Below are 25317 nucleotides of genomic sequence, written 5' to 3'. Positions count from 1 at the left end.
CTACTATCAAATCACATTATCAGATCCTTATCAGAGAGCAGGGGTTCCCTAACTTTTTTGGCCCACGACCCCATTTTGATATCTGAAAATTCTCTCGACCCCAACCATGTGAAAAAAAATATGTAATTAAAAGCCAATGTTAACTTTTTTATTTGGGGCTGTAGCAGTCGATTGAAAAACATTCTAACAGTATTTCTGATTGATTTCTCAACTCACCATCACATACTTTTAATGTGGGGCTATGACCGTCTTTTTCTTCTTTGAGGTTTATTGGTAGACTACACTAATAAGGTGTATTGCCGCCACCTACTGTACAGGGTAGTAAAAAATACCCCAAAAACGAAATATGCTATGGATGAACAAATTCATACTAATTACCAAAAACACTAACCAAATTCACGCTAATAACCTGAATTTAAAAAAAACTGTACTCCTTCAGCAGGATTGAAATGTCTAATCAGATCCCTACACAGGCTTGGGAACATGGGAGGGGGGAACCTCTCCACTCAGTACTCCCTGTAACATTTCGGCTGTAAAGTCCTGGAGATCCAGAAATCTAGAAATCGGCTGTAAAGTTTCTGGAGATCCAGAAATCTATTTTCCGCCTTCACAATGACGTCTAGCTTCTTTGATTTTGTATTAGTTTGACTAGTGCAATTTATCAATTGCACTATAAACGCAACAAAGTCCACCTTCTTCACTATTAGTGTGTCGGGATCCTTCTCCTGCTTGGCATTCACTGCAGACTGTGGGACATCCACTACCATCTCCTCTCTACTCACTCCTTCAGCTATTTTCACTGCCTCCACATAGGAGACCTGCTGGATGGCCCTAATCCTAACTACTGCGACCTCCTTCGTCCTTACAGGGCAATCAGGGAATTCGGGTTTGTGATTCCCATCACAATTACAACAACGTGTTTCATCTGACTCTTCAACTACGACATATTTAATCACATCGAAAAACCCTTGCCACATGTCCAAACTTTTTACAATTGTAACACTGCAGCGGCTTCTGTACAAACGGTCTCACCACATATCTCACATACCCAAGTTTTACATAAATTGGGAGAAGCACTTCATCAAACGACAGTAAAACCGATAGGCTTAGCTCCTTCTTTCCGATCTATCATATGATTCAAGTGACGTGCGTCTACCACTCCTGGAATGTTATCCCTAAACCACACACTCTTTGTCCAACGAGGCACCAGAGATGACATCTTTAACCAGTGCTCTACTCTGAAAATCATAGCTTTCCACATCATACGTCGCCATCTTGTAAAGACACAGATCTTTCTCCTTTTGCGCTTTTGGCACACACAAAATCAACATCATACCACTCCTGGTCACTCTGACCGATTCCACTTTACCCAATTCGTCCTTCACCATCTTCGAGACCGCAAACAGGTCACCCAAAAAAACGTGAATCGTGAATCTCACTCCAACCATAAACTGCTGTTCATTTTCAACTTTACTCCACTCTTCTTCACCATCGTACACTCATTCTCAGCGATCGATATTTAGTTTTAATGCAGACGAGAGCACTGATGGTGCTTTCAAGACAACTGGGAACTCTGAAAAATACTCTTTCCAGAGCACTGGAAAGAGGCCCGAGTTCTGGGAGTTGGAATTCTGTGTTGGATGACCGTTCAAAACTATTTTTCCCTGTCATAGCTCGTTTTTTTCAGAGTTCTCAGTTGTCTAGAGTAAACTGAAGTCGGAAGTCAGAGATTTCTGAGTTCCCAGTTCGAGTTCCCAGTTGTTTTGAACGCCGAAGGGTATTATTCCCTTTGAGTCAGGAACCAAAACACCTCCGTAGTGACCCGTGAATGCATTCAGTCACATCTGTTTTTCGTCAATATAGCCATGCAGCACATTGAACATCCCATGTGCCGTTTAATGCTCGGGAATCGTGAGACAGAACAATGTGTCCTCGTGAATAGCATCCCCCCGACATGTATAGTGAACAAAAGTCAATGCATGGGCATCTCGGCTCTCACAGCTAACGTCCATTTGTAGAGCATAAGCTGGGGAGTTTTTGAGTCGCTCAGTCAGAGTTTACTCTTGATTGCTAGCATGAATTCTTCAATTAACAGTGTTATCTGACAAAGGTATTAATGTGAGTTTCTGTGTCTCTGCCTCCCAACACATTGTTTTCACCATATCAATTGCGGCCGGTAGGCTATATCAAAGTCTCTGCAATAGTGTGTGGTTTCATAGCATAGCAGGCCTAGCCATTCACCATGGGAATTATTCAATTGCAATGGTCAAGTGCTACCTTTTCCCATGATCTAAGGGCGCTCTCTGGTTGACTTTTTTCTTTTCAATTTCAATCATTTTAATTGAGATTTTTAAGGTTAGCCACATTACATTCAATTTGGAATACAAAAACAATATTAAAATATATATATATATTTTTGTGTATACATATTTTTTCAGTGTTTTGGAAATTCTCCAGCGACCCCATTTTCATATCAGGTGACCCACATGGGGTCGCGACCCCTAGTTTGGGAACCACTGTCATAGAGAGAGAAGTGAATCTGCAGGTGGATCTATTTCATAAGGAGCCTGCAGATAATTAACCTACAGGTCAAGTGCTGAACAGCCTGTGCCATAATGGTCCAGACCTCTTGGCATGTCAAAGTTTTGCATGCTTTAGATACAAGTTGTTGTTTTTCCTGCAGCTTTTAAACAACATTGATTAACCTCATCTCAATTCTGAGAAACTGTTTACATAAAGTCCCATTTAGGCTATTCTTAATTGATTGTTGAAAATTGCCCATGGGTATGATTACTTAAATTGACAGTTATTTTCATTGAGCACTGACTGCATTTTGTCCATATGGTCATTTGGGAAATTCACAAAGAAGCAGAGACACTGCCCCCGAAAAATGTCTCTTGACCTCAAAAGAGATACCATGTTTTTTTATTCAACAGACCAAAAAGAAAACTGACTTTCTATGTAAATTTTGATTACTAGCCTACGTTATTCAGTTTATCTCTCTCCCCCGCCCCCATCCCACCAGCATGCACAGCTGGCTGGCCACGGTCTCAATTGGTTGTCACTTGTTAACACAGCCACAACGTCATAATTATGGCTAAACCTACCCATTTATACAATTTATCTTCATAAAATCTGATTTGAAAACTAAACCTAACCTTAACCCTAACCACACTGCTAACCTAATGCCTAAACCTTAACAGAGCTGTCAACTCTCACGCATTGGCCATGAAGCACACGCATTTGACCCTCTTCTCACGCTCACACGCCTCACCTCTTATATCTGACGCGTTGGAAATTACTGCTTTTATTTTTCTAATTAGTCCATTGCATATAGTGCGTTACCTTTTGAACTGTGCTCCAAATCGTTTTGAAATCGGAGCATCTGCGACAGCAATTTAACATCACGCACGAAACCTCTATTATTGTCCTATCTTGCCACAGCACTGTGATTGGTGTAGTTATGTAAGGGATCAAGGAAATTGGATGCACATTTTAAAGAAAGGCCCCTCCAAGATTAGAGTGGAACTGAATGGAGAGAGAGTTTATAAAACCGTAAAAAGAGCAGCACGGTAGCGCTGTTTAATGTACAATGTTGTCAACAAAATGAGGTGGCTGTTACTCCCGTCCCTATTGCAGAATGCAGCCTTTTGACAGCATGTACTAAAGTCGATTTAATCCACGCTCGCATTAGTCCCCTCGTTTCGAGATTGGTTTTTAGGCTGTGACAATGAAAAGGCAGCAGACAGACCTATAGTATGTTTTAGCAGAGAAGTTTGGTAGGATGACCTTATTTGTAACTATGGAAATGATTTTGTCAAACATATTGTGAACCCAAAAGTGTACATTTGATTCTAGAAGGGGGACAATAAATATCCAAATAATTTGGTTAGGTGTAGGGGAAGATTTCTCATCAATCTCATTCTTAACATAGGGCTAAAATAAAGAGAAATTATTGTGCTTGCCAGCAAGAACCCTACCGTTATTCCCCACATTCACAGTATTTTATTATTCCACTTCTCCCCAATTTACCCAGTGTCTGATATGCCTACTTGTGTCTTTGAAAATGAATTATATAAGGCTTTGTAGTTTTGCAGCCATTCGTGGACAGTTTTAAATAAGTCCTACAAATAAGCATTGGCTATTAAATGCTCCAGGACTAGAATGTCATTTTGGACATTTAAGTACTGTGCACATGCTAGGCAGAGATGGTAGAGGGACTCACAACTCATAAACACATCATATTTTTTCTATGTGGAGTAAGATGATGGCAAGGATCTTCAACTAGTAGGCATAAACCACAGGACTATTGATATGTATTAGATTTTTCTTGAAGGTTGAGTGATTTTGAGAAATGAATTGTTATAACAAGAACATTTTCAAACACCCAGCACTTGGGAAACATAGATCAGGGTTGGCCAACCCTCCTGGAGAGCTAGCAGAATTTTCTTCCAGACCTATTTTAAAGAGATAGCTAACAAAAATGACAAAATACAACATGTTTGAGTTGAAAGCAGTTGAAAGTTGAAAGTTACCTTGAAAGCAGTCTATGGACAATGAGACCCACTGCCATCAGCCATTAATATTAGTATTTCCTGTGCAGAGCATTCCCACTGACCTTCCCACTGTTTCTCCCATTTGCCTGTCTGACCATCCAGTTTCATTACTGTCTGAATAAAGTGTCAAACTGAATTAGAGGATGATACCTCTGGAATGTATACAGTGATTGAGTAGGTGAAGTTATTGTCACGCCTGCTCCCGCTCTTCCTCCCTCTGGCGCTCAAGGGCGCCAGACTCCCCAACATTACGCACTCAAGCCACCTTCAGTGCGCACACCTGCCTTTCTCCGTCACACGCATCAGTGCTCATTGAACTCACGTTACTTTTGTAATTTCCTTCCCTATATCTGTCTGTTTCCTAGCTCTGTTCCCTGCTTCGGGATTGATTGTCATCTGTCTTTGTGTTTCCCAGTTCTGACGCTGTTCCTGTCCTGTTGCATGTCCGTTCAAAATTAAATGTCAACTCCCCGCACCTGCTTCTCTTCTCCAGCGTCATTCCTTACAGTTATGGAGATTGTACTCTTAGAGAGACGGTGAGAGAGCCACTTCCTCAGGATAGCAGCAGTCCTAATATGTTCATCAGCTCCGGGGTAAGTATGAGTCGCCATCCCAACAGACCAGAGAGCTCGAGGGAGCTGAGGGTCCATAATGAGAACCACTTGATCCATAGTAATTTCTCTTCCATCCTTCCTCCACTTCTGTGTTTCCTGTAGACTTGGCAAGTAAAAGCGAATGAACTCGGACCAAAAGTGATCGGCAAGGACTTGGCTATGCCTCCAGCGGCGTTTCTCTTTCATGTTACTGGAGTCAAAGAAAACCTGAGGAAGAGAAGAGTCATAGCATCCCATAAGTAGGCGGCTCGGTGTGCCGGGATCTGGGTCTGCGACATCGGAGGAGTGGTACCTGAAAGGTTTTGAGTTCAAGATTCCCTCCACTTCGGTAAGCACAGTGCAGAGCACGGTTTCAGTGACAGTCTGTTCCTTGAGTATAACCTTGAAATGTAGTCTTCACTGATTTCCCCTCTCTTTCCCATGTTTGACCAAAGTAAGGAGCGCTTGGTGGGTTGAACCGGAATGTTATCCTCTGTTCGGCCAACTGTTCCTTCAGGTGGGGGGCCATCACTTTGAAGGCCTCTCGCAGTTCTCTGTCTCCTCCAACAAGGTTCGTACCATTGTCCAAAAGAAACTCGAAAGGCTTGCCTCGATGTGCTATGAAGCGTCTTAGAGACATCAGGAAGGCATCGTCATCCAGGCTCTCCAGGAGGTCCAGGAGGGTGAAACGGCTGGTCATGCATTTGTAGATGATGCCCCATCTCTTTTTGTTGCGACGTCCGATTTTTATATTAAATGGTCCGAAACAATCCACTCCGGTAGAGTAGAAGGGTGGCTTGTACAGTCGCAGAAGAGCAGGAGGTAGGTCATCTTTGGAACTTCAGGTTTGGCGCACCATCTTTGGCATTGCAAACAGGTGTGCTGAAACTTCCGGATGGCTTCTCTTTCCCGCAGAATCCAGTATCTACGGCACAGTTCCACCAGAACCCTCTCTGGGCCCAGGATGGAGGAGAGTCTAGTCGAAATCTTGAATGAGTAGCTTGGTCAGCGGATGATGCGACTCTAAGACGATGGGGTGCATAGCATTCATCTCCAGGTGCTCTGCTCTTTGCAGTCTACCGCCAACTCTAGGGAGTCCTGAATCCTTATCATACTCAGGAGACAAGGGACCCAGATGACTGTTAGAAGGTATAGACTGGTTTGACATGATGGCGTTGACCTCTTCAGGAAATGATTCCATCTGAGCCTGCTTGGTTCGCTGCGGCTATGTAGTCAACTGCATCGCTGGGTGAACTGGAGTGTGGATCGGTCGCCCTGTGTAAGGATCTAGTTGCTGCCTTCATGAGGTCTTTCTATGTATCAGAACTGCTGATATCTGGGAACTGAGGACTGGAACTGACAGACACATGTCCGCAGAAGGCTCATTTCTTCAGTTCGCTGTCATCAGGCTTCGGGTCAGCAGAAGGCATTGAAGGCCACTGATCTTCTGAGTGTTGGAAGACCTCAGGGACTTGGTGCCATCGATGTGGTTGGGCCAGCTCTTTCAAGGTCTTGCCCAGAGTGATGTCATCTGCCGGGTTGTTCGCGGTATCCACATACTGTACCTCCAGTTGACTACATCCGTAAGGTTCTGAATCTATGTAACATGAGTTCCTACGTAAACCTTTTATCTACAAGATTCTGACTTGAGACAATGAAGGACTGTGGTGGAATCGGCCCAGAGGATGACTTGTCCGATAGGCAGGGTGAGTTTCTCCTTGGAGGACACTGGCCAGCTGAGCCCCAGTGAGTACAGCACTCAGCTCCAAGCGTGGCATCGACAGCTGCTTCTTCGGCACAACGCAGAGTTTGAGATGATGTGAAGCTCCGCCTCTTTCTCCTAGGTTGGCGTGGTGTGGTTGTGTCAGTGGGATAGACTCAAAGCTGTCACATAATTCATCAGACGGCGCTGCTGAGGGGCTCCTCTCCTCTGACTGAGTTATCTGGGTTCTGGCTGCATCAACACCTTCATCTCTTTCTTTAAGAAAAGACGTGACAAGCTTGGCTAGCTCTAGCTCATTAGATACCTTCTGTAGATGCCGCTGCCTGTTCAGTTGTGTAGCTATTGCTCCTCGGGCCCGGTGAGCTTCCTCCTGTTGATGATGAGCTTCTTCCTGTTGTCGCTGAGCTTCACTGGCTTCGGGCAGCTATGCATCAACACTCTACGTCGAGGTTGTGATCTTGCTCTAGCTGACATTGTAGGTCATTAAACTCCATGAGCTTCATTCCTTCCTCCACATAGCTGCTTGGAAGTGGGATAGATCTGGGAAGCGGCTCACCGATGAGCGGGCACTATATCTGGATCTGGTAGCACTCCTCTCTGGTCGGATGTCCGCTCTACTACGCTTTCGTCCTAATGATGGAGGTGCCTGAGTTGTGGATAGGCGTTGTTCCTGGTAAGGGAGATATTCAACAGCATAATCACCCAGGTGAGCTGGGGGATATCTGTCTCTCTGTAAACGGGCCGCACGGATGGGTCAGGTGTGTCCGTATGTGTTGGATCAATCTCTTCGGATGGTTTACTCAATCCGACTCTGAAAGACCATGAATTAGAGGTTGATGACTCTGGAATTTATACACTGATTGAGTAGGTGAAGTTATGGAGTTTGTACTCTTATTAGAGAGACGGTGAGAGAGACACTTCTTCAGTTTAGGGTTCTTTAATGTTGATTGGAGATTAACAATGTTTGCGATTCTGTGCCATGTCACTCAGCTGTGAATATCCAATTAACTGTCAAATTATCCATACAAGATAGACGTGGTGAGCTGCACATGGTAATGAACTAAACACTCTGCCAGCTTGTGATAGCTGTGATGTCATCACTGAGAAAATATGTTACAAAAAATGGAATCCACCAAAAATCTCAAAATAACAAAGTCGCCAAATTTGAGTGTTCGTTTAATGTTCAAAGCATTCTGAATACACCTGACCTGTGTTTTTTTCACCCTGGTCATAAGCCATGTCAAAATACATTGAATTCCAGGAAATTAGCTTTAAAACAGTAAAATGTTCTTGGGGGAGGACCCCAGACCCCATCTGGGCAAAATCTCACTCCAAGCATTCTTCAAAGTTTGGCAGCCCTGCATTAAATTACGCCCTTTTTGTGTATGCCAATTTTTACTTTGTGGCTGGGGAATCAGTCTTTGTGGCTGTGTTATCTAATGGAAACCGTTTTTATGAGCTCGGTCCTAACAGGCAGCACAATTCTGATCTTTTTTCCACTAATTAGTATTTTGACCAATCAGATCAGCACTGAAAATGTCTGATGTAATTGGTAAAAAGACAAATTAGTGGGGGAAAAAAGATCAGAATTGGGTTGCCTAAGTAAACGCAGCCCATGAACTCCGTCAGAATTTTGACGGCCATAAAACACGCCCCTAGCCGCGCACCTTCTCCCGCAGGCGGTCAGTGGGATTCAACAACACGCTTTACGCTCCTTCAACATCCATCAATTCATTCACTCAGTCATAGCCATGCAACGACAATGGGAACGGATATTTAAAAACTGCAAAGGCAAACAACAAAGAAAAGAGGTCACCAGGCGTAAATGGACAAATTGTGGCTTATATCGTGTTTTCAGGTTGTTTTCTGTTATGAAATGGATCAGATCATAGCCTAATGTCGCGTGCTGCTGTCAGTCTGCTGCTGCTGTGGCCGCGTGCAGATGTGGACATACTAGTACATTAGACCATTCACCCCGCGAGCTATTGTCTTCCATCCTCTTCCACTCCGTCCCCTCGCTCCGGGCCAAACGTGCGTGTGCGTCCCTCCGCAGGTATGTCTCTCGGTCTCTCTGGCAGATGGGGCGGGAAACAGGTGAGTTCCATTTTTTCGATTTTTATGTTCTTTCTTTTCTTGTTCTTTTGTTGTTTCTGTGGAGTTTATAGTGTCCTGAGTTTTCGCTACCGACGAGGGAGGCCATATACAAGTAGCCTAAGCTTTAAGAGGTCACAGGTTTAAAAGGATGGTTCATAAACATTTTTAAAAATAAGACTGACAGACTGTTCACAGCTGATCTCCGCAGAAATTAAACAATGTTAAGTATGATCCATTTTATGTATACAGCAATCAATAAAAGCAGAAGCTATAGCCTATAATAACACAATGTATTAATGACTACTCGTTTATTCCCTTTACCCAAAATTAAAGAAAACAAAAGAAGAGTAGTCTAATCCTATTTGCGCTTTTTGGGGGTTAACTGGTGGAAAGAACAGTAGGCCTATGTTAAAGTTGAATGAGTTTGCCACTCTCTCCACCCTCTCTGCATGGGACAGAAGCCGACTCTGGAGAGGGATGTTTCCTTCCTCAGCCGGTTGTCCTACTGGTGGATTAACAGGTAACACTCAATATTAACATTTTCACATTAGATGCATCATTATTATTAAACATAATGTATCTGATGTATGTTACGTAACTGGCAGATTTTTTGATTGATGATGTCCTTTGTGCTGTGGTTGCTGTCAGAGTCGTGTCAGCGGGCCATAGGAGGGGGCTACAGCTGTCGGACCTGTGTTGCCTTGGCGATGAGGACTCAGCCCAGAGTTTATGCTCAGCCCTCCAGCAGCAGCAGCACCGGAGGACAGAGGGACAGAGTCATAGCCAGGAGTCAGGAGAGGAGGAGTCACTGGGTGGAAACACCTCCCACCCAGGTGTTCACCTGTCTGGCCCCGCCCTGCTGTGTCATCTGTATGGGTGGCTCCGCCCCTCACTGCTCCAGGTGACCCTGCTGAGGATGACCTCTGACCTACTGGCCCTCTTGCCCCCTCAGGCCCTCAGGTACACACACAAACACACACACACACACACAAACACACTCATTGACACACCAAGGTACACATTTCCTGTGGCGTTATCTTCAAATGCATATTGTTCCCATATTGCTGAATGAATCTGTAAAAAATTTAATAAAGCATTTATAAAAGTGTAAGAGCACAGAACGTCTAGATTCAGCAAGAATATACACAGGTGATAGATACCCTCTTTCTTACACCCACCGCCTCACCTGTCCCCCAGGTGTGGCATTCTCTACTGTGAGAACCAGCCTGTCTTTGATTGGTCTGGACTTACCCATGCCCTGGCACTATTGGCTGCTGTAGTGTGCCACGCCCTGGTCCAGCAGGTGTGTGAGCGTCACAGCAGGATGACTGAGGTCAGAGTTCAGACAGCGCTGACTGGAGCCTTGTATAAACAGGTACAGAGACATCCACCTCTCTCTCTCTCAGTGAACATGCATTCAAGAAAATAAAAGAACACTGTTAAATGCTTGCCCTCCTTGTCCTTACACCCCCCCTTCCCTTCACCTCTCCACCCTTCCTCTCTCTTTCCTCTCCCTTCTCTACTGTAGGTCCTGTCCCGGTGCAGTATTCCTGGGTGTCTACCCTCCCCTGCCCCATCGTTAACCCCACTCCGGGCTGACGTTGGACGGTTAGCAGAGCTCCCAGTCTCCCTGTCTGCCCTGTGGTCTTCCTGGGTGCAGGGGACAGTGTGTGTGTGTATGCTGTGGAGAGAGCTGGGTCCCTCTTCTCTGGCGGGACTAGCTATATTGTTACTGCTGGTACCGCTCACCTCTGCTGTACAACGCAGGGCAAGGCTATTACAGGTAACAGAGAGAGTGTGTTTGTGGGTGTGTCTGGCTGCGTGGCGCAGACCTGTGTATGTGTGTAACAATGTCTTTTCCCCCTCAGAGAAGCCAGGAGAGAGTGAGGGGAGAAAGACAGCAGCTCGTGCAGGAGATGCTGAACGGAATCAAAGTCTGTCTCTCACACTCTTTTTCAATTTCTTAGTAACCTCAAGACTCCTTGGCTCCTGTCTCTTTCTCTTTTTCTAAGTTATCTAATATCTGTTGTACTCAACTCTCTCTATTCCCACTTCCTCTCTATCTTCCTCCCTCTATCCTTCTAGACGGTGAAGTTGTTGGTCTTGGAGGCGTGGTTCCAGTGCAGAGTGGGCATTGCCAGAGAGAAGGAGCTGGAGACGCTGAGGATTCTGGGATTCCTGACGGCCTTCTCCCTATTGGACCGCGTCTGTGTGCCTTTCCTGGTCCGTCTTTGACTGCTGACCTCTCCTGACATCTCTCTCCCTCAGAAATACCCTAACAGACAGGTGCAGTAGAGTTTGAAGGTCAGTGTTGGACTGGGACACCAGCTGAGACTCTGCCGACACTGTAGCTCTCCAGGACCAAGGCTGCCTAGTTCAGTCACTAAACAGTACAAAAGTGTCAATATCATCAACACTGACGAGAAAGTAGACCTGCATAAGCCTTGTTAATGAATTGGGATTTGTGTTTAAAAAGCCCCCTACTTTAGTGTGTCCCATGGTCCCTCTGGCCAGATAGAGAGGGTAGTTGCTTAGCCCTGTCCTAAGCTGATCACTAATACAGACTCAGCGTTGTGGGCAGTCTGGGACATTGCGTGCGTTTCATTTTTCGGTCGTAATCTTCCTACCACCTCTCTGACCCAGAAGCTGATATGCAATCTGAGGGATCCAATCAGCATCCAATCACAGCTTTCTGTCCAGACTGGTGTCTGCCTACCTGAGCCCTGGAGAGACAAACCTAACACGCACATACAGCACTGGAAAGGATATTAGATATTTCAATAATGTGCAGAGATCAACCCTAATCTGACCGGATCACAGATAAGGATCAGTGATTATCGATGAATGGATCTGGGATCGGATAGTTTGGTCTGTGATTGTTATTGTAGACTGATGGATACTGTAGATGAGGACTGATATATGGTGATGGATGATTAACATGTACTAACACACACACACTCCCCTTCCTCTGTGTCTCTACAGGTGTGTGTGTCCAGTTTGGGTGTGTATGTGCTGGTGGATGATGGTAACGTTCTGACAGCGTCTCAGGTGTTCACCTGTGTTTGTCTGTTCACACTGCTACGCTCACCTTTTAACCTACTGCCCTCCCTGGCACTGCACCTCACACAGGTAACTAACACACACACACACACACACACACAGTAAAGACTTCTGCCTAACCCCGCCCTGTTTCTTTTTGATTGACAGACCTGGCACTCCCTCTGTCATCTGGACCACTTCCTCTTCTCACAGGAAGTCTCTCACACAGGTAACTAACTACAGGTATTTGTTTAACCTTTATTTAACTCGGCAAGTCAGTTAAGAATAAATTTTTATTTACAATGACCGCCTACCCCAGCCAAACCCAAACCCGGATGACGCTGGGCCAATTGTGGCTGCTCTATAGGACTCTCAATCACGGCGGATTGTGATACAGCCCGGAATCAAACCAGGGTCTGTAGTGACGCCTCTAGCACTGAGATGCAGTTCCTGCGCCACTCGGGAGCACACCTGTGTAGTGTGTAACACGCGCACGCACACGCGCACACACACACACTTACCTAGCATTAGCATGATACTGTTCAAATCTGACCTGATCCAACCCTCTACCCTCTGTGTGTGTACCGAAATCCTTTTTCTAAATCTTTATGAATCTCTTTTTCAGAGAATGGCACTCTTTTAGAAAATGGGGTCAAGAAAAGCTGTCTCGAGGAGCACTCAGATCGGTGTGTGTGTGTTTTTTTCTGTTTATTAACTAGAAAGCATGTCCCCTGTCATCCCTAAGCTGTAGTGTGTTATGTTATTACCTAACCTGCTTACACAATAATGAGAAGGCTTGGATTATATACACACACACACACACACACACACACACACACACACACACACACACACACAGAGATGATTCAGTTTCTCTGGCCATGCGACATCAAGGGACTGACCGAGGCTCATCCCCAAACTAATCTCTGCCCTCTGATTGGACAAGGGTCTCTCATCTGTGCTGGTCTGATTGGTCAGGTTGGGGTGGGTTTATGCAGGGGAAAATGTGAGATTATGTCAGCAAGGTCGGGTTGAGGTGAGTACAAGATGAGGGTGAGATTGTTGTGTGTGAGAGAGTGGAAAGGGAGTGGTTTGTGCAGAGGCTGAGATAGATGAGAGGTTGTGTGCGTGTGTGTGTGTGTGTATGTATGTGTGTGCGTGTGCGCGTGCGTGCGCGTGTGTGTGCACGCGAGTCATGGCGTGTTTGAGGGGGTTAGAAAGGCTAAATTACAAAGCTTTCTAATCCACAACATTAACCCCCTCACAGAGATAAGAGCATTAGACACACAGAGCAGAGCCCTGACCTGGTCCTCCCCGTATTACTTGTCTCTCATCATATCTGATCTGTGGTCATGCATGCTGAGACATCGACATACACACATACATATTTTCCTTCACTAACCCTTCCCCCAATCCATCTCTCTCTCTCTCTCTCTCTCTCTCTCTCTCTCTCTCTCTCCCCTCTCATTAACAGGTGCAGTAATGAGACCTTGAGAGAGACAGAAGCAAACACTGTACCTCTGCCCAAACATGGTGTGAGTACACAGATCTAGGATCAATCTACACATAGAATACAAACAGAATCTGTCCCGAGGTCAGCTGTTATAACACAGTATTTTCCTCTTCTAATCCCAACCTTGCCGTTTACAAAGTGACAGAATAATCGTGTGTGTATTCTCCCTGCAGGTGAGCGGTGTGTGTATTCGGCTGTACCTGCATGTGTGTGGCTGGGGCTGGGTGTTGTTGACTGTATTATCCCAGGTGTGTGTTTGTGTGGTGGGTGTGTGTCAGACCGGTCTGTTAGCCGTGTGGACCAGACAGGCTAAAGAACTACAGGGGCTGGAGGAGTGGAGAGAACTACGAGACTCACGACTATCTGTCTACGCTGTACTGGGGCTGCTGCAAGGTGTGTGTGTGTGTGTGTGTGTGTGTGTGTGTGTGTGTGTGTGTGTGTGTGTGTGTGTGTGTGTGTGTGTGTGTGTGTGTGTGTGTGTGTGTGTGTGTGTGTGTGTGTGTGTGTGTGTGTGTGTGTGTGTGTGTGTGTGTGTGTGTGTGTGTGTGTGTGTGCCTACTGTCTAACTCGCGAGCGTGTGTGTTTCAGCTCTGTCCGTGTGCTGTGTAGCATTAGCAGTAACTGGTGGTTCTCTGAAGGCCTCTGCCAGTCTCCACTCTGAGCTGCTCTTTGCTCGGCTCCGCCTTCCTCTCAGATTCTACCAGATCACACCCTCTTCTCTGGTCCTGCGCAGCCTATCACAGGTGAGAGAGGATCTGTAAGCAATGACATTATGGCCCTTATTTTTTATAAAAATGTATAGAAAATAGGTTAAAATGTATCTCTGTCTCTCTCTGTAGGAGATGTACGTGATTGACGAGCTAGTCCCCGCCAACCTCCTCTCCTGGCTCTCCTGTTGGCTGCAGGTGTTTGTGACAGTGCTGCTGATTGGCTACATCTCCCCTCTCTTCATCCTGATAGTTCCTGTCCTGACTTACCTCTTCGTCACAATACAGGTACAGTATAGCATGTAACAGTATGGTATAACATGTAACGGTATGGTATAACATGTAACGGTATGGTATAACATGTAACGGTATGGTATAACATGTAATGGTATGGTATTACATGTAATGGTATAGTATTACATGTAATGGTATAGTATTACATGTAATGGTATGGTATTACATGTAACGGTATGGTATAACATGTAATGGTATGGTATTAATGGTATAACATGTAATGGTATGGTATAACATGTAACGGTATGGTATTACATGTAACGGTATGGTATAACATGTAACGGTATGGTATAACATGTAACGGTATGGTATAACATGTAATGGTATGGTATTACATGTAACGGTATGGTATAACATGTAATGGTATAGTATTACATGTAATGGTATGGTATAACATGTAACGGTATGGTATAACATGTAACGGTATGGTATAACATGTAATGGTATAGTATTGCATGTAATGGTATAGTATTACATGTAACGGTATGGTATAACATGTAACGGTATGGTATAACATGTAACGGTATAGTATTACATGTAATGGTATAGTATTACATGTAATGGTATAACATGTAATGGTATGGTATTAATGGTATTACATGTAATGGTATGGTATAACATGTAACGGTATGGTATAACATGTAACAGTATGGTATTACATGTAATGGTATGGTATAACATGTAATGGTATGGTATAACATGTAATGGTATGGTATTACATGTAATGGTATGGTATTACATGTAATGGTATGGTATAACATGTAATGGTATGGTATAACATGTAATGGTATGGTATAACATGTAACGGTATGGTATAACATGTAACGGTATGGTATAACATGTAACGGTATGGTATAACATGTAACGGTATGGTATAACATGTAATGGTATGGAGCCACACAGAGCCACATCAATTTACAGAAATACTCATAATAAACATTGATAAAATATACAAGTGTTATTCACAGATGCTATTGTATAACATGTAATGTGTGTTTTTGATGCCTTTAGTCTGTCTATATGCTGTAAGTGCATTCCTGTCCACTAGATGGAGTAATCACATCACTGACTCACTGATCTGCTTTAGTTTCTGTAAGAAACACATGGAGACAGAGTTATGTTACTCGCAAACTGCATTTTTCTCTAATACTCGCCTTCTGTTCTTCCATTTCTCTCCTCCATCTATTTATCTATCCTCTCTCTCTCAGTCATACTACAGGTCAGTCTCGGGTCAGGTGAGGAGGATGGTTTCAGACTCTGCCTCCTCTCTCTCATCCCTCCTTTCTGAGTCACACATGGATGAGGTCACCAGTGGTAGTCATGACGACCCCTTGACCCGTTGCTATGGTGCCCTCAACGAGCACCTGGTGTGTCGCTACAACTGCATTTTATTGGACAGGTTAGAGGACAGGACCCTTTACACACAAACACATTCACATAACTCATACATATTACAAACACAGAAATACTGTGTGTTAATAAAATGTTATCTCTCTCTCTCTCTAGGTGGGTATCAGTGTGGTTGGATGCCTTTGCAGGACTGGTTCTGTTCCTGGTCTCTGTGACTCTACTGGACTCTGAGGTAGACCCCAGTACTGTAGGACTGGTCCTGACTTACACCCTCAGCCTGAGAGAGGTTCTTCATCTCCTGGTCCAAGCCAGCTGTGGCGTAGAGAGCAGTGCTGGTGCCATCCAGAAGATGGACCAACACGCACACATGGAGAGAGAGGTAGGCTACAGTGTAGAGAGAGAGAAAGAGGTAGGCTACAGTGTAGAGAGAGAGAAAGAGGTAGGCTACAGTGTAGAGAGAGAGAAAGAGGTAGGCTACAGTGTAGAGAGAGAGAAAGAGGTAGGCTACAGTGTAGAGAAAGAGGTAGGCTACAGTGTAGAGAAAGAGGTAGGCTACAGTGTAGAGAAAGAGGTAGGCTACAGTGTAGAGAAAGAGGTAGGCTACAGTGTAGAGAAAGAGCTAGGCTACAGTGTAGAGAAAGAGGTAGGCTACAGTGTAGAGAAAGAGGTAGGCTACAGTGTAGAGAGAGAGAAAGAGGTAGGCTACAGTGTAGAGAGAGAGAAAGAGGTAGACTACAGTGTAGAGAGAGAGGTAGGCTACAGTGTAGAGAGAGAGGTAGGCTACAGTGTAGAGAGAGAGGTAGGCTACAGTGTAGAGAAAGAGGTAGGCTACAGTGTAGAGAAAGAGGTAGGCTACAGTGTAGAGAAAGAGGTAGGCTACAGTGTAGAGAAAGAGGTAGGCTACAGTGTAGAGAAAGAGGTAGGCTACAGTGTAGAGAAAGAGGTAGGCTACAGTGTAGAGAAAGAGGTAGGCTACAGTGTAGAGAAAGAGGTAGGCTACAGTGTAGAGAAAGAGGTAGGCTACAGTGTAGAGAAAGAGGTAGGCTACAGTGTAGAGAAAGAGGTAGGCTACAGTGTAGAGAAAGAGGTAGGCTACAGTGTAGAGAAAGAGGTAGACTACAGTGTAGAGAAAGAGGTAGGCTACAGTGTAGAGAGAGAGAGAGAGAGAGAAAGAGGTAGGCTACAGAGTAGAGAGAGAGAGAGAGAGAAAGAGGTTGGCTACAGAGTAGAGAGAGAGAGAGAAAGAGGTTGGCTACAGAGTAGAGAGAGAGAGAGAAAGAGGTTGGCTACAGAGTAGAGAGAGAGAGAAACAGGTAGGCTGCAGAGTAGAGAGAGACAGAAAGAGGTAGGCTACAGTTACTGTCACAGATACAGCACTACCATAACAGTGCTGTATCTGTGTCCTCTCTCTACTCTGTTTAACCTGTCTGGGAACCGCCAACAGCCAATGAAATTGCAGGGCGCCAAATTCAATCAACAAAAATCTCATAATTCAAATTTCTCAAACATACAAGCATTAGACACCATTTTAAAGATAAAATTCTCATTAATCCAACCACAGTGTCCGATTTCAAAAAGGCTTTTCAGCTAAAGCAGAACATATCATTATGTTAGGTCAGCAACAAGTCACAGAAAGCATACGGCGATTTTCCAACCAAAGAGAGGAGTCACAAAAAGCAGAAATAGAGATAAAATTCATCACTAACCTTTGATATTCTTCATCAGATGACACTCCCGGGACAACATGTTACACAATACATGTATGTTTTGTTCGATCAAGTTCATATTTATATCCAAAAACCTCAGTTTACATTTGGCTTTGCCTCCAAAACATCCCGTGAATTTGCACAGAGCCACATCAATTTACAGAAATACTCATAATAAACATTGATAAAAGATACAAGTGTTATTCACAGAATTAAAGATATACTTCTCCTTAATGCAACCGCTGTGTCAGATTTTTAAAAAACTTTATGGAAAAAGCAAACCATGCAATAATCTGAGTACGGCGCTCAGAGACCAAAACAACTCAAACAGATATCCGCCATGTTGGAGTCAACAGAAGTCAGAAATAGCATTATAAATATTCACTTACCTTTGATGATCTTCATCAGAATGCACTCCCAGGAATCCCAGTTCCACAATAAATGTTTGATTTGTTCGATAAAGTTCATAATTTATGTCCAAATACCTCCTTTTTGTTAGCGCGTTTAGCCCAGTATTCCAAATTCATGACGCGCGATCACTAGGAGCAGACAAAGTCAAAAAGTTCCGTTACAGTCCGTAGAAACATGTCAAACGAAGTATAGAATCAATCTTTAGGATGTTTTTAACATGAATCTTCAATAATGTTCCAACCGGAGATTTCCTTTGTCTTCAGAAATGCAATGGAACTCAAACGAACTCTCACGTGAACGCGCATGGTCAGCTCATGGCACTCTGGGAGAGACCTTACTAACTCCCCTCTCATTCGCCCCCACTTCACAGTAGAAGCATCAAACAAGGTTCTAAAGACTGTTGACATCTAGTGGAAGCCTTAGGAAGTGCAATATGACCCCATAGACACTGTGTATTCGATAGGCCAAGAGTTGAAAAACTACAAACCTCAGATTTCCCACTTCCTGGTTGGATTTTTCTCAGGTTTTCGCCTGCCATATGAGTTCTGTTATACTCACAGACGTCATTCAAACAGTTTTAGAAACGTCAGTGTTATCTATCCAAATCTACGAATAATATGCATATATTAGCAACTGGGACTGAGTAGCAGGCAGTTTACTCTGGGCATGCTTTTCATCCAAATGTGAAAATGCTGCCCCCTAGCCCAAACAGGTTAACTTCTTATGGCTAAGATCCCTTATGGCTGGGATCGACTTGACAACAGCCAGTGAAAGTGCAGGGCTCCAAATTCAAACAACAGAAATCTCATAATTAAAATTCCTCAAACATACAAGTATTTTACACCACTTTAAAGATAAACTTGTTGTTCATCCCACCACAGTGTCCGATTTCAAAAAGGCTTTACGACGAAAGCACACCATCTGATTATGTTAGGTCAGTACCTAGTCACAGGAAAAACACAGCCATTTTTCCAGCCAAAGAGAGGAGTCACAAAAAGCAGAAAGAGATAAAATTAATCACTAACCTTTGATGATCTTCATCAGATGACACTCATAGGACTTCATGTTACACAATACATGTATGCTTTGTTCGATAAAGTTCATATTTATATCAAAAAATCTTAGTTTACATTGGCGTGTTATGTTCAGTAATGTTTTGCCTCCAAAACTTCCAGTGATTTTGCAGAGAGCCACATCAATTTACAGAAATACTACTAATAAACATTGATAAAAGATACAAGTATTAAACATGGAACTTTAGATAAACTTCTCCTTAATGCAACCGCTGTGTCAGATTTCAAAAAAACTTAACGGAAAAAGCACACCATGCAATAATCTGAGTACGGCACTCAGACACAAAAACAAGCCATACAGGTACCCACCATGTTGTGGAGTCAACAGAAGTCAGAAATAGCATTATAAATATTCACTTACCTTTGACGATCTTCATCAGAATGCACTCCCAGGAATCCCAGTTCCACAATAAATGTTTGTTTTGTTCGATAAAGTCCATAATTTATGTCCAAGTACCTCCTTTTTGTTTGCGCGTTTAGTTCCAAAATCCAAATTCATGACGCGCAGGCCAGACGAAAAGTCAAAAAATTCCATTACAGTTCGTAGAAACATGTCAAACGATGTATAGAATCAATCTTTATGATGTTTTTTATATAAATCTTAAATGTTTCAACCGGAGAATTCCTTTGTCTTTATAAACGAAAAGGAACGCAGCTACCTCTCACGGGGGCGCGCCTGAGTGAGCTCATGGCACTCTGCCAGATCCCTGACTCAAACAGCTCTCATTCCCCCCTTCTTCACAGTAGAAGCCTGAAACAAGGTTCTAAAGACTGTTGACATCTAGTGGAAGCCTTAGGAAATGCAATATGACCCCATAGACACTGTATATTGGATAGGTAAACCTACAAACCTCAGATTTCCCACTTCCTGGTTGGATTTTTTCTCAGGTTTTTGCCTGCCATATGAGTTATGTTATACTCATAGACATCATTCAAACAGTTTTAGAAACTTCAGTGTTTTCTATCCGAATCTACTAATAATATGCATATCTTAGCTTCTGGGCCTGAGTAGCAGGCAGTTTACTCTGGGCACCTTATTCATCCAAGCTACTCAATACTGCCCCCAGCCATAAGAAGTTAAACAGAGTAGAGAGAGGACACAGTTACAGCACTGTTATGGTATTAAACAGAGAAGAGAGGATGCAGATACAGCACTGTTATGGTATTAAACAGAGAAGAGAGGACGCAGATACAGCACTGTTATGGTATTAAACAGTGTAGAGAGAGGACACATATACAGATGTACAGTACCAGTCGAAAGTTTGGACACCTACTCATTCAAAGGTTTTTCTTTATTTTTACTATTTTCTACATTGCAGAATAATAGTGAAGACATCAAACTATGAAATAACACATATGGAATCATGTAGTAACCAAAAAAGTGTTAAACAAATCAAAATATATTTTATATTCTTCAAAGTAGCCACACTTTGCCATGATGACAGCTTTGCACACTCTTGGCATTCTCTCAACCAACTTCACCTGGAATGCTTTTCCAACAGTCTAGAAGGAGTTCCTACATATGCTGATCACTTGTTGGCTGCTTTTCCTTCACTCTGCGGTCCAACTCATCCCAAACCATCTCAACTGGGTTGAGGTCGGGTGATTGTGGAGGCCAGGTCATCTGATGCAGCACTTCATCACTCTCTTTATTGGTCAAATAGCCCTTACACAGCCTGGAGGTGTGTTGGGTCATTGTCGTCTTGAAAAACAAATGATAGTACCGCTAAGTGCAAACCAGATGGGATGGCGTATCACTGCAGAATGCTCTAATGAACATATCATCTACCTGAGTCAGAGGTAACTCTGGATCTTCCTTTCCTGTGGTGGTCCTCATGAGAGACATTTTCATCACAGCGCTTAATTGTTTTTCGACTGCACTTGAAGAAACGTTCAAAGTTCTTGACATTTTTCGCATTTACTGACCTTCATGTCTTAAAGTAATGATGAACTGTTGTTTCACTTTGCTTATTTGAGCTGTTCTTGCCATAATATGGAATTGGTCTTTTACCAAATAGGGCTAACTTCTGTATACCACCCCTACTGTCACGACTTCCGCCGAAGTCGGCTCCTCTCCTTGTTCGGGTGGCGTTCGGCGGTCGACGTCACCGGCTTTCTAGCCATCGCCGCTTCATTTTTCATGTTTCCATTTGTTTTGTCTTGTTCCCTGCACACCTGGTTTTCATTCCCCAATCATTTCATATGTATTTATTCCTCTGTTCCCCATGTCTTTGTGTAGGATTGTTTGTGTTACGTGTATTTTGATATTGTGGATATTGTTACGCGCATTACTTTTTGTCTATGTTCCGTGTTTTGGGGACATGTTATTTTGTGCTGTCATTTTGACCGGAATAAAAAGTGTGCCTGTTCACTACACTCTGCTCTCCTGCACCTGACTTCGCCTCCGATACACACTCCTAACACCTACCTTGTCACAACACAACAGATTGGCTCAAATACATTAAGAAGGAAAGAAAATCCACAAATTAACTTTTAACAAGGCACAACTGTTAATTGAAATGCATTCCAGGTGACTACCTCATGAAGCTGGTTGAGAGAATGCCAAGAGTGTGCAAAGCTGTCATCAAGGCAAAGGGTGGCTACTTTGAAGAATCTCAAATATAAAATATATTTTGATTTGTTTCACACTTTCTTTGGTTACTACATGATTCCATGTGTTATTTCATAGTTTTGATGTCTTAACTGTTATTCTACAATGTAGAAAATAGTAAAAATAAAGAAAAACCCTTGAATGAGTAGGTGTGTCCAATCTTTTGACTAGTACTGTATATCAGTCCCTTTCTTCTCTTCCTCTCTCAGCCCCCCTGGTCTGTGCCCTGTAGAGCACCCCCTAGCTGGCCAGAGGAGGGAGTGGTGGAGTTCAGGAGCTATCAGACAGAGCTTAACCCATCACCCGCTGAACTGTCTTTCTGCACCCGGACCAGAGAGAAGGTTTGTGTGTGGGCCTTGATTCTCTGTGTGTGTTTGTGTGTACTTTGCTGTAGGTGTGTGAATGTGTACATGTATATACTACTAGGTTTGTGTTACTCTACAGGTTGGTGTGGTGAGCAGATCAGGAGCAGAGCTGGACGCCATAACCAGTTCTCTGTTCCGATTGGTGGAGGGCCGAAGGGGCGTGTTGATGATTGACGGTGTAGACATCTCTAGTGTGGGACTCCACGACCTTCGCAGCCGGTTGGCGGTCATAGCTCGGGTTCCAACCCTGTTCTCCTGTTCACTGCGCTCTAACCTGGACCCCTGGGGTTGCCATGGGGATGCCCAGGTGTGGCAGGCACTGGAGAGGTGCCACCTGAAGGAAAGGGTCAGCTTGCTGCCAGGACAGCTCCTCTACCCACTACACCACGGGGGGGCCGGGCTCAGGTGGGTATCAGACAGCTGTATACGGGTACAGGTGTGAGAGAGACAGGAACAGGTGTGAGAGAGACAGGAACAGGTGTGAGAGAGACAGGAACAGGTGTGAGAGAGACAGGAACAGGTGTGAGAGAGACAGGTACAGGTGTGTGAGAGAGACCGGTACAGGTGTGTGAGAGAGACCGGTACAGGTGTGTGAGAGAGATAGGTACAGGTGTGAGAGACAGGTACAGGTGTGTGAGAAAGAGAGAGAGAGACAGGTACAGGTGTGTGAGAAAGAGAGAGAGAGACAGGTACAGGTGTGTGAGAAAGAGACGGGTACAGGTGTGTGAGAGAGAGACGGGTACAGGTGTGTGAGAGAGGGGGTACAGGTGTGTGAGAGAGAGAGACAGGTACAGGTGTGTGAGAGAGAGGTACAGGTGTGTGTGTGAGAGAGACAGGTACAGGTGTGTGTGTGAGAGAGACAGGTACAGGTGTGTGAGAGACAGGTACAGGTGTGTGAGCGAGCGAGAGACAGGTACAGGTGTGAGAGCGAGCGAGAGACAGGTGTGAGAGAGAGAGAGAGAGACAGGTACAGGGACACGTACAGGTGTGTGTGTGTGAGAGAGAGAGACAGGTACAGGTGTGAGAGGCAGGTACAGGTGTGAGAGAGGCAGGTACAGGTGTGAGAGAGAGACAGGTACAGGTGTGTGAGAGAGAGACAGGTGTGCATGTGAAAGGTATGTGGCAGATTGACAAGTGTGTAGACTAAAGTCAGAGGAGGCTGGTGGGATGAGTTATAGGAGGACAGGCTCATTGTAATGGCTGGATTGGATTCAAACATGTGGTTTCCATATGTTTGATGTGTTTGAGAAGTTCAATTTATTCCATTCCAGCCAATACAATGTGCCTGTCCTCCTATAACTCACCCACCAGCCTCCTCTGACTAAAATCAACCTCAACGTAAACCTAAGTCTGCAACTCTCTCTCCCTCTCCCTCTCCAGCTCCAGTGAGAGGAGGCTGCTGTGTGTGTGTCGTGCCCTGTTGAAGGGCTGTGTTGTCCTGGTAGTGGAGGACCCTGTTCCTCCTGTAGACATCCACACTGAGAGGCTGCTCCAGAGCATCATACACACACACTTCTCCCACTGCACCGGACTGTATCTAACACAGAACCCTGGGAACGTCACACACACTGACAGGTGAGGGTTACTGAGATCTGTGTTCTTCTGTGGGATTTGTGTTCTGTCATTTTATCTTGTAAGAGATTAATATTGCTCACTTTTTTCCATATGCTTGACCAGTTGTATCTCTCTTTCCCCCTCTTTCTCTCCCTGCCTCTCCAGGGTGTTGGTGTTAGATGGGGGACGTGTAGCTGAGTTTGACTGCGCCTCTGCTCTCCTCCAGAGGGGGGCACTGTTCTCCCAGCTGCTCTCTGAGACACATAGACACCAAGACACAGAAGAAGAGTGAAGAGTGAGGGTGGAAGTTGGTATTAGGAACAGAACTAGGATCATTTTACCCATGATCAGAATGATGCTGGACTAGCTGTTTGAGTTTGCTCAGTTGTTTGAAGCATGGGGTTTCAACACCAGAGTAATAACACCAGAGTTGTGGGTTTCAACACCAGAGTAATAACACCAGAGTGGTGGGTTTCAACACCAGAGTAATAACACCAGAGTTGTGGGTTTCAACACCAGAGTAATAACACCAGAGTTGTGGGTTTCAACACCAGAGTAATAACACCAGAGTTGTGGGTTTCAACACCAGAGTAATAACACGAGAGTGGTGGGTTTCAACACCAGAGTAATAACACCAGAGTGGTGGGTTTCAACACCAGAGTAATAACACCAGAGTGGTGGGTTTCAACACCAGAGTAATAACACCAGAGTTGTGGGTTTCAACACCAGAGTAATAACACCAGAGTTGTGGGTTTCAACACCAGAGTAATAACACCAGAGTTGTGGTCACTTTGGATAAAAGCATCTGCTAAATTACCATATTATATTACCATGTGTTAAGTGCCCCTCGTAAGAGGATCCTAAAGGGCTATACATTGTGATGAGGTTACTTACCTCATCCTCTACCAGCAGCGTCCATCTTGGCTCAATGGGGCTATCTGGTTGCCGTGACTGTTATGCTTTTGCAATATGGTCAATGTGAAACTGAGTTATAGAGGAACCGCATGGACTGTGGCCAAGGCTTTAAGTGTACTCAGACCATGTTGTGATACAGGATCAATACTAAAAGTACAACAAATATAGCACAGTAAGCACAGCACTCAATACATACAGCAAGTTTATCTCAATGACTGACACCAGCACAACAAACTACTGCCTGGACTATAGACTCTCTGTGTCTCTCTCCCAACTGCCCTTCTCTTCATTTGTTTGATCTCAGGCATAAATCTGTTCTGATTGAAGAGGGCTTTTATTGACCAGGATTATCCGTCCAGCTCTGTATCTACTGGTACGGGTACATTCATGCTTGGCCAGTACTGTTTATACAAAATCTGTACAATGTATACAAAATGTATTGTGTTCTTTTGATCTCATTCTGACGATGCATGATCAATTGTAACTGATCATCGCAATATGTAGGATGCAGTGTGTGTTTGTGTGTGTGTGTGTGTGTGTTTCTAATGAACATCAAATGTTTAAGGTTCTATTTTCTTGATTCTACCCTGAGCTTTAAAATGCAGTGATTACTCATATCTATAATTACCAGAACCTCTGTGTGTGTGTGCTCTTGTTGAAGCACAGGACTGATAAGTTTAATTGGCAGGCTAATCACTATAACAAAGTACGACTAATAACAGACTAGGGGTAACCCACACACACTCCTCAGTGTGTGCGTGTGTGTCATGTCTCATCATCGAAAATGCACAATTAAACACTGACGTCAATGAA

At 44.2% G+C, this 25317-nt stretch overlaps 1 protein-coding gene across 1 annotated transcript; it reads left to right on the top strand.

The window, feature by feature from the left end:
- Positions 1-8570: 8570 nt before the first annotated feature.
- Positions 8571-25314, top strand: abcc13 (ATP-binding cassette, sub-family C (CFTR/MRP), member 13). The gene is made up of 20 exons (XM_071414880.1): positions 8571-8966; positions 9425-9486; positions 9615-9926; positions 10164-10341; positions 10495-10749; positions 10835-10900; positions 11052-11189; positions 11949-12095; positions 12174-12234; positions 12631-12691; positions 13480-13540; positions 13692-13911; positions 14107-14261; positions 14358-14513; positions 15728-15918; positions 16026-16248; positions 21880-22011; positions 22115-22440; positions 23416-23610; positions 23755-25314. The coding sequence occupies exons 1-20, from the start codon at positions 8928-8930 to the stop codon at positions 23879-23881; spliced, it is 3105 nt and encodes a 1034-aa protein (XP_071270981.1). The 5' UTR covers positions 8571-8927; the 3' UTR covers positions 23882-25314.
- The last annotated feature ends 3 nt before the right edge of the window (positions 25315-25317 follow it).

This window comes from Salvelinus alpinus, chromosome 8 (genome assembly GCF_045679555.1).
Source record: "Salvelinus alpinus chromosome 8, SLU_Salpinus.1, whole genome shotgun sequence".
In the NCBI taxonomy this organism is placed as follows: Eukaryota; Metazoa; Chordata; class Actinopteri; order Salmoniformes; family Salmonidae; genus Salvelinus; species Salvelinus alpinus.
Note: the sequence above shows the minus strand (reverse complement) of the source record. Positions and strands in the feature narration are given on the sequence as shown.

Excerpts from the sequence above, each read along its gene's own strand:
- abcc13 (XM_071414880.1), top strand. The coding sequence starts at position 8,928 with ATGTCTCTCGGTCTCTCTGGCAGATGGGGCGGGAAACAG. Across the intron at positions 10,750-10,834 it reads GCAGGGCAAGGCTATTACAG|AGAAGCCAGGAGAGAGTGAG; the intron begins GTAACAGAGAGA and ends TTTCCCCCTCAG. Across the intron at positions 16,249-21,879 it reads ACGCACACATGGAGAGAGAG|CCCCCCTGGTCTGTGCCCTG; the intron begins GTAGGCTACAGT and ends TTCCTCTCTCAG.